Source organism: Bufo bufo, chromosome 4, assembly GCF_905171765.1.
Source record: "Bufo bufo chromosome 4, aBufBuf1.1, whole genome shotgun sequence".
Classification (NCBI taxonomy): Eukaryota; Metazoa; Chordata; class Amphibia; order Anura; family Bufonidae; genus Bufo; species Bufo bufo.
The window spans coordinates 298,210,320-298,224,093 of NC_053392.1; the positions used below are offsets into that span (position 1 = coordinate 298,210,320).

General features: G+C 41.3%; 1 protein-coding gene across 2 annotated transcripts in view; it reads left to right on the forward strand.

The window, feature by feature from the left end:
- The window catches only part of LOC120998159 (cytochrome b5 reductase 4), a 352,348-nt gene that overhangs the window by 236,879 nt on the left and 101,695 nt on the right, over positions 1-13,774 (forward strand). Inside the window, exon 11 of one of the 2 annotated variants that reach the window (XM_040428717.1) lies at positions 2,347-2,487. The exons of the other annotated variant lie outside the window; for it this stretch is intronic. Within the exon in view, the coding sequence (XP_040284651.1) occupies positions 2,347-2,487 (141 nt within the window). The remainder of the gene's footprint in view (positions 1-2,346; positions 2,488-13,774) is intronic. 2 annotated transcript variants of the gene reach the window in all.

A 13,774-nucleotide genomic window follows, 5' to 3' on the forward strand; every position in this document is an offset into this window, starting at 1 on the left:
ATTAATTCATATACAGGAGGCGGGAGCTGGCTGCAGAATCACATAGCCGGCTCCCGACCTCTATGAACGGCAGCTGTGGTCCGCGGTAGTTAACCTCTTAGGTGCCGCGGATTGCAGCTACCGCTCATAGAGGTCGGGAGCCGGCTATGTGATTCTGCAGCCAGCTCCCGCCTCCTGTATGTGAAAGAGAGGTATCTTCATTGGTGGCGCAGTGCGCCCCCCCCCTCAAGCCCCCTAGTATTAATCATTGGTGGCGCAGTGCGCCCCCCCCCCAAGCCCCCCAGCATTAAAGGGAATCTGTCACTAGCAATGTTTTAAAAAAATTTTTCATGGATCCATGTTTAATAAAGTACCTTTTTTCCATAAATATGAAAACTACTAACGCCTCCATGTTTAGCTGAATCGCCTCCCAGAGGCAGGGCTAAGTCCTCAACACCCCCCCTCCTCCTCCTCAGCGCCGCGCTCTGCGAACACCCGATCCTCCTCTCGTCGGCGTCCCAAATCCCGCGCAGGCGCAGTGCCGGCGATTGCCTGCGCTCTGATAATACGGCTGAGGGCAACAGCTTCAACATCGTCACTTGGCATGCGCCGAGCCCAGTGACGATGTTGAAGCTGTTGCCCTCAGCCGTATTATCAGAGCGCAGGCAATCGCCGGCACTGCGCCCCCAGTTCTAATCATTGGTGGCAGTGGCCACAGGATCCCCTCTGCCCTGCTCCTCCGATCGGAGCCCCAGCAGTGTAAGCCTGGGGCTCCGATCGGTTACCATGGCAGCCAGGACGCTATTGAAGCCCTGGCTGCCATAGTCAGCTCCATGCTGCTGTGTGCACAGAGCACAGGGCAGCAGGGAGAGTGCGAGATCCTATTCACTCTGATAGAGATCTATCAGGGTGAATGGGACAAGGGTTCTAGTCCCTAAGGGGGCTAAAAGTTAGTAAAAAAAAAAAAAACACAAAAAGATTTGTGTAGGAAATTTTTTTTTTCCCTCAAAAATAAAAATACCCAGAATATCGGTATAAATTATCGGCTATCGGCCTGAAAGTTGACAAATTATCGGTATCGGCCCTAAAAAATCAATATCGGTCGATCCCTAGTTTGAATACAACAAAATACTTGAGGAGAACATGTTACCCTATGTCAAAGAAGAAATGCCCTTGAAATGGGTGTTTCAACACAACAATGATCAAAAACACACTAGAAAGCTAACAACATCCTGGTTACAGACCAACAGGATTGAGGTACTGTAATGGTGTGGCCAGTCCAATCCCTTGACCTCAATCCCATAGAGAACATGTGGGGTGACATATAAAATGTGGTTAATGAGCAAAATCCCAAAATGCATTGGAACTGTGGAATGTAGTCCCATCGTCCAACACTGGAATACCTGTTCAGAGGTGGCAGAAGTTTGTTGACTCATGCGACACAGATGTCAAGCAATTGTCAGAACCAATGGTTATGTCGCTAAATATTAGTTCAGTGATTCAAAATAAAATAAAATCCCAAACATTTTTTTCAGTTAGTACATTACATTTTAGAGTTTGTAAAGAAAAATGCTGGGACGACTATTTTTCAATTGCTTAATATTCCTTTTTCCTAACTTTCTGTGAAGGATTAACACAAATAAATGTTGTTATTGTTATGATTTTGAATTGAATGTGTAATATTTCAAATGCATTTGCATTAATGTAAATAAGTTATTATAATGATTCTGTAAAGTATTTGCTTTTTTAAACTCACTGCTATTTTTTAGCTACTACATTAGGCTACTTTTACACCTGCGTTAGGTGCGGATCCGTCTTGTATCTGCACAGACGGATCCGCACCTATAAATGCAAACGCTGGTACCCGTTCAGTACGGATCCGTCTGCATAACTTCGTCCAAAAAAAATTAAGTCTAAGTGTAGGTCAAACGGATCCGTCTTGACTTACATTGAAAGTCAATGGGGGACGGATCCATTTACAATTGCACCATTTTTGTGTCAATGTAAACAGATCCGTCCCCATTGACTTACATTGTAAGTCAGGACGGATCCGTTTGTCTCGGCACCGCCAGGCGGACACCAAAACGCTGCTAGCAGCGTTTTGGTGTCCGCCTCCAGAGCGGAATGGAGGTGGAACGGAGCCAAACTGATGCATTCTGAACGGATCCGCATCCATTCAGAATGCATTGGGGATAAACTGATCCGTTTGGGGCCGCTTGTGAGAGCCCTGAAACGGATCTCGCAGGCGGACCCAGAAACGCCAGTGTGAAAGTAGCCTTAGTTGTATTTGCTTGATCAATGTATTTGTTCACATGACATAATTTGCTGTTTCATTTATTATGGGTATTTTTAAATTATTTCCCATAGGAGTTTATTATAGGAAATGCAGACTAACTTCAAAAACAGCCATCAATCACAATACCAGATTATTTACCTTTGAACTACCTCGGTGCTGTTATCGTCTGGTTCCTGTGGGACATCATGTTTACTTGAAACTACCAATTGAAGGTAAAAAATATATACATAATCTATAAAATAAAAAAAAAAGCAAGAATGACCATTTCTGGGGGAAAATGTCTCAACAACCTCCACTACTTAAATAGTCTAAAACCTACATAGCTTTATAAGTGTAGACTGGTATTCTGTATCAATTCACATTTTATTGAAATACTACCATTGTGAAAGTAAGGCTAAATTATAATGTATTAATTTTTTTTTTGTATTTTACATTGATGGTCTGTTATCCAACAAGCACCACAGCCTCCACTTTTAATATGTTGATCTTAAGAATAGGCTGTCAAGAAAAACTATCTTTAGTATAGGCAATCAATATCAGATCAGTGGAGGTCTGACTTCCAGCACCTCCACAATCACTTGTTAGAAGGAACTTGCAGCATTTGGGCCAGTGGTGTGGCCTCTTATCGGGCATATAGCTGTACATTTTTAGTGACCGTGAATGATGTTAACATCAGCACAAAAACTGTATTTCAAGCTTAAAGGCTATGTACACCTTTGGGGGCATTTATTTTTATTATTGGATTGTACTTATTTTTAACTAAAAATAATTTTTTCAATTGGTCTTTATTAACCATATGGAATCCTTTTTTCTGTACAGAGTTGACATGCTCTACTAGCTGCCTGCGGATTTTTTTTGTCCTTTCCGTCATCTGAAGAGCAGATGGACCCAAAAATGCCAGTGTGAAAGTAGCCTTATCTGTGCTCTCTCACATCATAAACACTCATTGTAGCTCAATCCTTATCTTACTGATAAGAATGTGGCTTAAATAAGTGTTTATGACCTCTCAGAAGTTTAGAAATCAGGGTAATTAGATGACAGCACAAAGTGAAAGTGACCAGTCACACAGTTAGAAAAACACTTAACACTTTGTCATTTAACAGCTCAATATTTTTAATAAAGGCCAATTGAAAATAAGATTTTTAGCCAAAAATAAATTAAATACAATCATAAAAAAAATTGACTCCAAAGGTGTACATAGGCTTTAATTATGGCATGGGTTTCCACAGCTTAACAATTGCATGCAAGCCTTGCGTCACTAAGCACAATGTCAAGAGTTGGAGTGGTGTAAAGCAGTGGTCCCCAATTCTAGTCCTCAGGGCCCACCTGCCGGTCATGATTTGAGAATATCCCACAGAATAAATACCTGTGGTAAGTCCTGATTCACCGACGCGAATTATATTACCTGCTCAATACTAAGGAAATCCTGACAATCTGACTGACAGGTGGGCCCTGAGCCCTGGAGTTGAGAAACACTGGTGTAAAGCATACCACAGCTTTAGTGTGGAGCAATGTGATGAACATGCTTTTCTATCTGGCTTTCTGATGGACGAGTCTGGATTTGTGAAATGCCAGGAGAACATTACTTGCCTGACTGCATTATGCCAACTGTAAAGATTGGTGGAAGAGAGATAATGCTATTGGGGTTGTTTTTGAGGGGTTGGCCTAGGCCTTTAAATTCCATTGAAAGGAAATCCTAATACTTCTGAATACCGAGACATTTTGGACAATTGTATGCTTCCAACTTTGTGGGAACAGTTTTGGAAAGTCTGTCTTCTGTTTTGGCATGACTGTGTCCATGTGCACAAAGCAAGGTCCATAAAGTGGATGTTGTTTTAGGCCTAGTTCACACGATCGTTTTTTTGCGAGTGTACGGGCCGTTTTTTTTGTGTTCCGTATACGGAACCATTCATTTCAATGGTTCCGCATTAAAAACGGAATGTACTCCGTATGCATTCCGTTTCCGTATTTCTTTTTTTCCGTTCCGTTGAAAGATATAACATGTCCTATTATTGCCCGCAAATCACGTTCCGTGGCTCCATTCAAGTCAATGGGTCCGCAAAAAAAACGGAACACATACGGAAATGCATCCGTATGTCTTCCGTATCCGTTCCTGCGGAACCATCTATTGAAAATGTTATGCCCAGCCCAATTTTTTCTATGTAATTACTGTGTACTGTATATGCCATACTGAAGAACGGAAACGGAAACACAACGGAACTCAAAAACGGAACAACGGATCCGTGAAAAACAGACCGCAAAAAATAAAAAATAAAACTTTTTTTTTTTTTTTTTTCATTGGCATGTTCTGACCTCCATAACCTTTTTATAGTTATGTCTACAGAGTTGTGGGGGCTCATTTTAATAGTTCAGGCATTTTAGGGATGTGGCGATGCTCATCTTAATTATTTTGTTTATTTTTATTTTTATTCTGAGGCGGCAGGGGTCTGGCAGTCATTGATAGCCAGGCCCCTGCTGTATGTGCTGGCATCGGTGAAAACACCGATGCCAGCGTGTTAAACCTTGCTATTCCGCGGCCTCTGGGCCCATTGGGTCCCCACGCTATGGTGACGGGGACCTGATGGATGGGAAGGCAGCCCATAGGCCTTCCATGTAAGCCTGTGAGACCCAGCCCCCTGGCAAGCAGGCTGTACAGGCAAGCAGGCTGTAAGTGTATTACACTGTGTAATACACTTACAGCCAATGCATTACAATACAGATGTATTTTAATACTTTGTACAGGGGATCAGACCCCCAAAAGTTGAAGTCTCACAGTGGGACAAAAAAAAAAGTAATAAAAAAATTAAGTTTCAAGCAATAATAAAAAAAAACTTTCAAAATTAAGTAAAAAAATGTATAAACAATAGGAAAAAAGTAAGCATATTAGGCATCACCGTGTCCGTATCAACCGGCTCTATAAAAATATCACATGATCCACCCCTTCAAGTGAACGCTGTAAAAAAATAAAAACAGCCATTTTCTGGTCACCTTGCCTCACAAAAAGTGTAATACCAAGTGATCAAAAAGGCATATGTACCCCAAAATTGTACCAATCAAACAGTCATCTCATCTCGCAAAAATGAGCCTCTACCTAAGACAATTGCCAGAAAAATAAAAAAAATATGTCTCTCAGAACACTGCAACAAAAAAGCAAGATTTTATGCTATTCAAAAATGCTTTCAGTGAATAAAACTTAACAGAAATAAAAATAATAGAAACACTGGGTATCGCTGCGTATGTAACAACCTGCTCTAAACAAATATCAGATGATATGCCTCCTCGGGTGAATGCTGTAAAAAAACTTAAAAAACTATGCCAAAACAGTCATTTTTTTGTCACCTTGCCTCAAATAAAGTCTAATACTAAGTGATCAAAAAGTTGTATGTACCCCAAAATGGGACCAATCAAACTGTAATTTCAGCTCGCAAAAATGATGCCCCTACCTAAGACAACCGCTTGAAAAAAATATATATATGGTTTTATGCTATTCAAAAATGCTTTCACTGTGTAAAACTTAACAAAAATAAAAATGATAAACATATTAGGTATCCCCACGTCCGTACCAACCTGTTCTATAAAAATATCACATGTGAACGATTTAAAAATAAAATAAATGTTCCTGTGATACTGGGTTATGTTTAATTTGATTTATTTTATTGTTTGTAAAATAGAATTCTGTGTCCCTATTCATCCACAATACTCACTTGTTGGGGGGAGGGGTTAATGTGGAGTAGGGGTTTTAAACCAGTCAGTCTGTAAATGTATTATGGTCTTGGTTAAGACTTAATGTCAGAATGCATAGACTGCTTTGCACTCCGGTCGGCTAATGGATTTTAAGAAGATGCAATAAACGCTGGGATTTTAACAGTGGCCTGATTGCTGGAATTTTTTGCACTTTAACTATTTTGTGAATCGCTATCTGCCATAAAAGCAGAGAAATTCATATTTAGAAAATAGTTAATTTTTCCAAATTTTCCAAATTTTTGGGATTTTTGAATAAATAAAGGTAAAATATATTGACTCAAATTTATCACTAACATGAAGTACAATGTGTCATGGGGAAAAAGTCTCAGAAAGGCTTGGATAAGAAAAAGCTTTCCAAAGTTATTGCCACATAAAGTGACACATGTCAGATTTGCAAAAATCGGCCTGGGATTTAAGGTGAAAAGTGGCTCGGTACTGAAAGGGTTAACAAGCTGTCATCAGATTGCTTCTCTCATAGACTCCAATGCATTAGCATTGGAGTCTATGAGGATTACACTATGTCCCTATGGAGCCGTGCCATAGGCAGGGTCCCCATAAGAAAATTATGGGCGGCAGCCTCAGATCATTCAGGAGGACTGAGGCTGCTGCACACACCATCCGGCTCTTCCGATCCCTGCTAGTGGGAGCCAATACACTCCGGGAAGCATGCACATCCGAGTTTTTGCTCTCACAGATGCCATGGTGATCATCAATCGCATACATTAGCCCTGGGTGTTTGCTGTTGAAAACAGCAGGCACCTGTTGGCTATGACGTTCACTGCGCTCGCGAATGGGTGCCATCTTTAAAGACCCACCCTGCTCTGTACATGTATGGGGTTTCTACAGTTTTATTTTTAAAAAATATTGAAATATATAAATGTTATAATGAATAAGAATAAGACCTTGTTTTCTCTCCTAGTGGTTTCAAAAGGCATGTCATTTCAGCATTACTTGAAACTGTAAAGTAACTTGTCCTTCTGGAGTGCATTCATTTTCACTTGGAATGGCAAAAAATATCTCCATAGTCTCCATATTGTAGTATGTGTCTACTTAACAACTCTGAATATTTCTAAGGTTCCAAGGTTGACAAATGGATTCTTTAGCTATATTGGGCAGAGCTTCCATGGAAGCATTGAAGTAAGTTTTAAGCCCTAGTGTGCACTTTTGCTTTGACACCTATGGTGTCTTTTGAATTTATTACAAATAAAAGTGTACATATTATAGTGCTTTTATTATCTCTCTTGTATTTTAAAGTGGTTGTTCCAAGAAATGTATTTTTGTTTTCAAACCAGCACCGGAATCGGAATGCTTTTGTAGCTAGAAGATTTAGTATATTCACTGAGTTATTCAATTAAATGTATCTGTATAGTGCAACCTGCTATTTGTATTTTTCCTCATTTCTGTCCACCTCACTGAGGTAGATGCACATGCTTAGTTCCATCTTTCAACTGTCACCGGCCATATCTTCTGTAACAATAAATCTAGAAGGTCTCTGGATCCAGCATTAATGGGTAGCAGGGACTGAAGAGATCACTGCAGGATCCCAGTACTAACTGTAGATTAGATAACTGTAGATAGAGGCCACTTAACTCCCTAGATACCACGACTGCGATATATAGGCAGTTACACAGAAACTGCCTGTCCCTAGTGGCCCCTGTGAACACAGGTGTGGGGCACCAATGCGTTGCCATGGCAACCTGTGGGATACATGTAAACACATGGATCCTTATTTGACTAGTAGCCTCTACTGTGGTATGGTCCCTACAGTATGATTAATAAAGGTACATTTACTATATAACAATCATCATTTATTTGTGTATGCAAAAAAATATATAGGTGTCTAAGAACAGAGAAGTGCAAAGCATAAAGCAAAAAGCTGCAGCCTCCCAAAATGGAACTGTGAATGTCTTAAATGTAAAGTTCCCTCTTACCCCAGACTAATGGATAATAAAAGTTGATCAATAAGTTATATGTACATCAGAATGCTGTCTCTAAAATCTATCGCCAGAAAAAAATGAAAGTAAACAATAAAAGAGATGATTTTTATTTATTTTTTTGCAAAATTGCCCAGTACTAGATAGAGCATAACCTAAGAGACACACATAGGGGGTCATTGATGATCAGAAATACGCCTATATTAGGTGTATCTCTCAGGCAGATTGCAGTGCAAAGGTTATTTGCGCAGCAATCTGTGACTTTTCCCCACTCACGCCAGGTCTAAAAAAGTGGGAAGGGGGTGGGCTGGCAGGCCCATCTCATTCATCATTTTCCACGCCTGTTTTAGCAGTAGAAAATAGTCTAAATGTAAGACAGGTAGGAAGCTGGCTTACATTTAGACCGGTGCTGCATAGGCTGAAGTTATGTAGAGACTAGTGCCTCTACATAAGTAAAGTACCTCAATTATAAACAGTGGTGTTAAATTGTAGAAAGAAGATGTGGGCCCTTACTCATGACCGGAATTATATGGTCCGAAACGCGTAGACCTCTTGCCTTGCATTTGTCTGGATTTTTATACCGCATGAAATAAAGATTTGCTTGTTTTATGGAGCTGGACCCACGTCTTCTTTCAGATTATTTACGGGTGTGTCCAAGCCGACTCCGTGCTCCTTTCAAGAGAAGCAGAGTTTTATTTTTCTGAGTGTTAAATTATAGACAATACCTTTTAAAAAATACCACATCTTAAAAATAGTAACACAATTAGTTTAACCCACGAGACTGCTGTTTTCCTTATAGAGATAATGTCTCCTTCAAAATAGTTCACTCTTAATAATACTTGTGAAACTCTTAGTTGATTCATCAGATTCAATACATTTAGGTGTTCATATTGTATCCATTATACATAGAGAGACAGCACTATTATTAACAAGGTTGAGTGAAGCATTGTTATTAACAAGGCTGAGCGTTGCAAAGTATAATGGATACAATTTGAACACCTACATGTATTTAATCTGATGAATCAACTAACAGTCTCACAAGTATCATTAAGAGTGAACTATTTTCAAAGGAGACATTATTTCTATAAGGAAAACAGCAGTCTCATGGGCTAAACAAATTGTGTTACTATTTTTAGGATGTGTTATTTTTTAAAGGTACTATCTATAATTTAACAGCACTCTTTATAATTGAGGTACTTTACTCTTGGCGATTTTCTACAGCTGTATGGATGGTAACTATTAATCCTAATTAACAACACCACTAGATTTACCATACATACAGTTTTTGGTATAATATCACCACTGTACTATATGCAACATCTTCTATTATTCTATTTTTATTCTATTTTTATCCGTGGTCCATTGATTATTATTATTTTATTTTTTATTTATCATTAATGTGGATGTATTATATTAAAAATATATATTTTAGGTTATACTTTCTCTGAATGGTTTCAGGTGCAGAGTGCCTATCTTCAATCTATAATAAACTTTATGTTCATTACATTGACGGGGTCAGTCAAATTGGCAAGAGCACCATATCCTTGATAGCAAGGGGGTGAGCCCCAATATTTGCTCTCTTTTCTATATTTTTATTCACCCATATAGAGTTGAGCTCCCCAATTGCAAACCATGAACATTTGGAACCATGCAGAGAACAAACGATTGAAAGTGGAGACCTTTGTATTTGAGGATTCAGAAGGAATGACTAGTAGCACATCAAGTGATAGAACAGTGTCTGAGATCTTTAGTGAATTAGAAACTCTCCTACAGAGGCAGTTAAGGCAGAGGTGGGAAATAAGGTATGTAGAACATGGTAAAATCCCAAAATCTTTATTGTTATCCAAAATTCCAGCGCAAGACTTATGTAGTCCAGAGTTTAACAAGGAGTGGGATTCCTTCTTTATGGTTGATTATCAAAAGAAGGACTCAAATTTTGGAAGAAACAGATAAAATAAACCAAATGAAGGATATAATAGAGAAACTTCCTAAAAATGAGGAATTTAATATATGGCAGGAAAGGTTATGTAAAGTTCTAGACAAAATAGAACAGAAGATCATTAATAAAAATAAAAAAAAGAAATATAGAAATAATCCAAGAACTGAACAACAGAAAAAAGAGGAGCAAGAAAAACAGCGCCGTAAACAGGAGGAGGATAGACAAACGAAAGAAATAGAAAATGACATTATACAAACAAGATTTGCTGTTCCAGTCACTAATAGATTTGAAACACTATCAAATCATTTTTTTTGACCGGACTCCACCACATAACAAACCACGTATTCGACAAACATCACAACAGTCACCAGAACAAACTCACCATTTGTTATCACCTACGTTACACCAATACAATCTGAGACACAGATACACCAGTCAAGAACGAGATCACAGAATTCAATATCAACAAAGGACACCACTCTCACGGAATCCACATCAATACTCAACATCCAATTACACACAGGAAAATCCACAGAGACAATATCACAAAGAACACACTCAGGAAACAAGAAGAAAAAAAATACGGAGGGGACAAAGAAAAAAGAATAAATTACAACAAACAGTAGATACCACAATTGATCATAATTAGAGTTGAGCGAACACCTGGATGTTCGGGTTCGAGAAGTTCGGCCGAACTTCCGGGAAATGTTCGGGTTTGGGATCCGAACCCGACCCGAACTTCGTCCCGAACCCGAACCCCATTGAAGTCAATGGGGACCCAAACTTTTCGGCACTAAAAAGGCTGTAAAACAGCCCAGGAAAGAGCTAGAGGGCTGCAAAAGGCAGCAACATGTAGGTAAATCCCCTGCAAACAAATGTGGATAGGGAAATGAATTAAAATAAAAATAAAATAAATAAAAATTAACCAATATCAATTGGAGAGAGGTCCCATAGCAGAGAATCTGGCTTCACGTCAGCAGAGAATCAGTCTTCATGTCATAGCAGAGAATCTGGCTTCACGTCACCCACCACTGTAACAGTCCATTGTCATATATTTAGGCCCCGGCACCCAGGCAGAGGAGAGAGGTTCCGTAACAGAGAATCTGGCTTCATGTCAGCAGAGAATCAGTCTGCATGTCATAGCAGAGAATCATGCTTTACGTCACCCAACACTGTAACAGTCCATTGTCATATATTTAGACCCAGGCAGAGGAGAGAGGTCCCGTAATAGAGAATCTGGCTTCATGTCAGCAGAGAATCAGTCTTCATGTCATAGCAGAGAATCAGGCTTCATGTCACCCAACACTGTAACAGTCCATTGTCAGATATTTAGGCCCAGGCAGAGGAGAGAGGTCCCATAACAGAGAATCTGGCTTCATGTCAGCAGAGAATCAGTCTGCATGTCATAGCAGAGAATCATGCTTTACGTCACCCAACACTGGAACAGTCCATTGTCAGATATTTAGGCCCAGGCACCCAGGCAGAGGAGAGAGGTCCCGTAACAGAGAATCTGGCTTCATGTCAGCAGAGAATCAGTCTGCATGTCATAGCAGAGAATCAGGCTTCACGTCACCCACCACTGTAACAGTCCATTGTCATATATTTAGGCCCAGGCACCCAGACAGAGGAGATAGGTCCCGTAACAGAGAATCAGGCTTCATGTCAGCAGAGAATCAGTCTTCATGTCATAGCAGAGAATCAGGCTTCACGTCACCCAACACTGGAACAGTCCATTGTCAGATATTTAGACCCAGGCAGAGGAGAGAGGTCCCGTAGCAGAGAATCTGGCTTCATGTCAGCAGAGAATCAGTCTGCATGTCATAGCAGAGAATCATGCTTTACGTCACCCAACACTGGAACAGTCCATTGTCAGATATTTAGGCCCAGGCACCCAGGCAGAGGAGAGAGGTCCCGTAACAGAGAATCTGGCTTCATCTCAGCAGAGAATCAGTCTGCATGTCATAGCAGAGAATCAGGCTTCACGTCACCCACCACTGTAACAGTCCATTATCATATATTTAGGCCCAGGCACCCAGGCAGAGGAGAGAGGTCCCGTAACAGAGAATCTGGTTTCATGTCAGCAGAGAATCAGTCTTCATGTCATAGCAGAGAATCAGGCTTCACGTCACCCACCACTGGAACAGGCCACTGTCAGATATTTTTAGTCCCCAGCACCCAGACAGAGGAGGGAGGTCCCATAACAGAGATTCAGGCTTCATGTCAGCAGAGAATCAGTCTTCATGTCATAGCAGAGAATCGGGCTTCACGTCACCCACCACTGGAACAGTCCATTGTCACATATTTAGGCCCAGGCACCCAGGCAGAGGAGAGAGGTCCCGTAACAGAGAATCTGGCTTCATGTCAGCAGAGAATCAGTCTGCATGTCATAGCAGAGAATCAGGCTTCACGTCACCCACCACTGTAACAGTCCATTGTCATATATTTAGGCCCAGGCACCCAGACAGAGGAGAGAGGTCCCGTAACAGAGAATCTGGCTTCATGTCAGCAGAGAATCAGTCTGCATGTCATAGCAGAGAATCATGCTTTACGTCACCCAACACTGGAACAGTCCATTGTCAGATATTTAGGCCCAGGCAGAGGAGAGAGGTCCCATAACAGAGATTCAGGCTTCATGTCAGCAGAGAATCAGTCTTCATGTCATAGCAGAGAATCGGGCTTCACGTCACCCACCACTGGAACAGGCCACTGTCAGATATTTAGGCCCAGGCAGAGGAGAGAGGTCCCGTAACAGAGAATCTGGCTTCATGTCAGCAGAGAATCAGTCTTCATGTCATAGCAAAGAATCAGGCTTCACGTCACCCAACACTAGAACAGTCCATTGTCAGATATTTAGGCCCAGGCACCCAGACAGAGGAGAGAGGTCCCATAACAGAGAATCTGGCTTCATGTCAGCAGAGAATCAGTCTGTATGTCATAGCAGAGAATCATGCTTTACGTCACCCAACACTGGAACAGTCCATTGTCAGATATTTAGGCCCAGGCACCCAGGCAGAGGAGAGAGGTCCCGTAGCAGAGAATCTGGCTTCATGTCAGCAGAGAATCAGTCTGCATGTCATAGCAGAGAATCAGGCTTCACGTCACCCACCACTGGAACAGTCCATTGTCATATATTTAGGCCCAGGCACCCAGGCAGAGGAGAGAGGTCCCATAACAGAGATTCAGGCTTCATGTCAGCAGAGAATCAGTCTTCATGTCATAGCAGAGAATCAGGCTTCACGTCACCCACCACTGGAACAGGCCACTGTCAGATATTTTTAGGCCCCGGCACCCAGACAGAGGAGAGAGGTCCCATAACAGAGATTCAGGCTTCATGTCAGCAGAGAATCAGTCTTCATGTCATAGCAGAGAATCAGGCTTCACGTCACCCACCACTGGAACAGTCCATTGTCACATATTTAGGCCCAGGCACCCAGGCAGAGGAGAGAGGTCCCATAACAGAGATTCAGGCTTCATGTCAGCAGAGAATCAGTCTTCATATCATAGCAGAGAATCAGGCTTCATGTCACCCACCACTGGAACAGGCCACTGTCAGATATTTTTAGGCCCCGGCACCCAGACAGAGGAGAGGTTCATTCAACTTTGGGTTGCCCCGCAATATAATGGTAAAATGAAAATAAAAATAGGATTGAATGAGGAAGTGCCCTGGAGTACAATAATATATTGTTAAGGGGAGGTAGTTAATGTCTAATCTGCACAAGGGATGGACAGGTCCTGTGGGATCCATGCCTGGTTCATTTTTATGAACGTCAGCTTGTCCACATTGGCTGTAGACAGGCGGCTGCGTTTGTCTGTAATGACGCCCCCTGCCGTGCTGAATACACGTTCAGACAAAACGCTGGCCGCCGGGCAGGCCAGCACCTC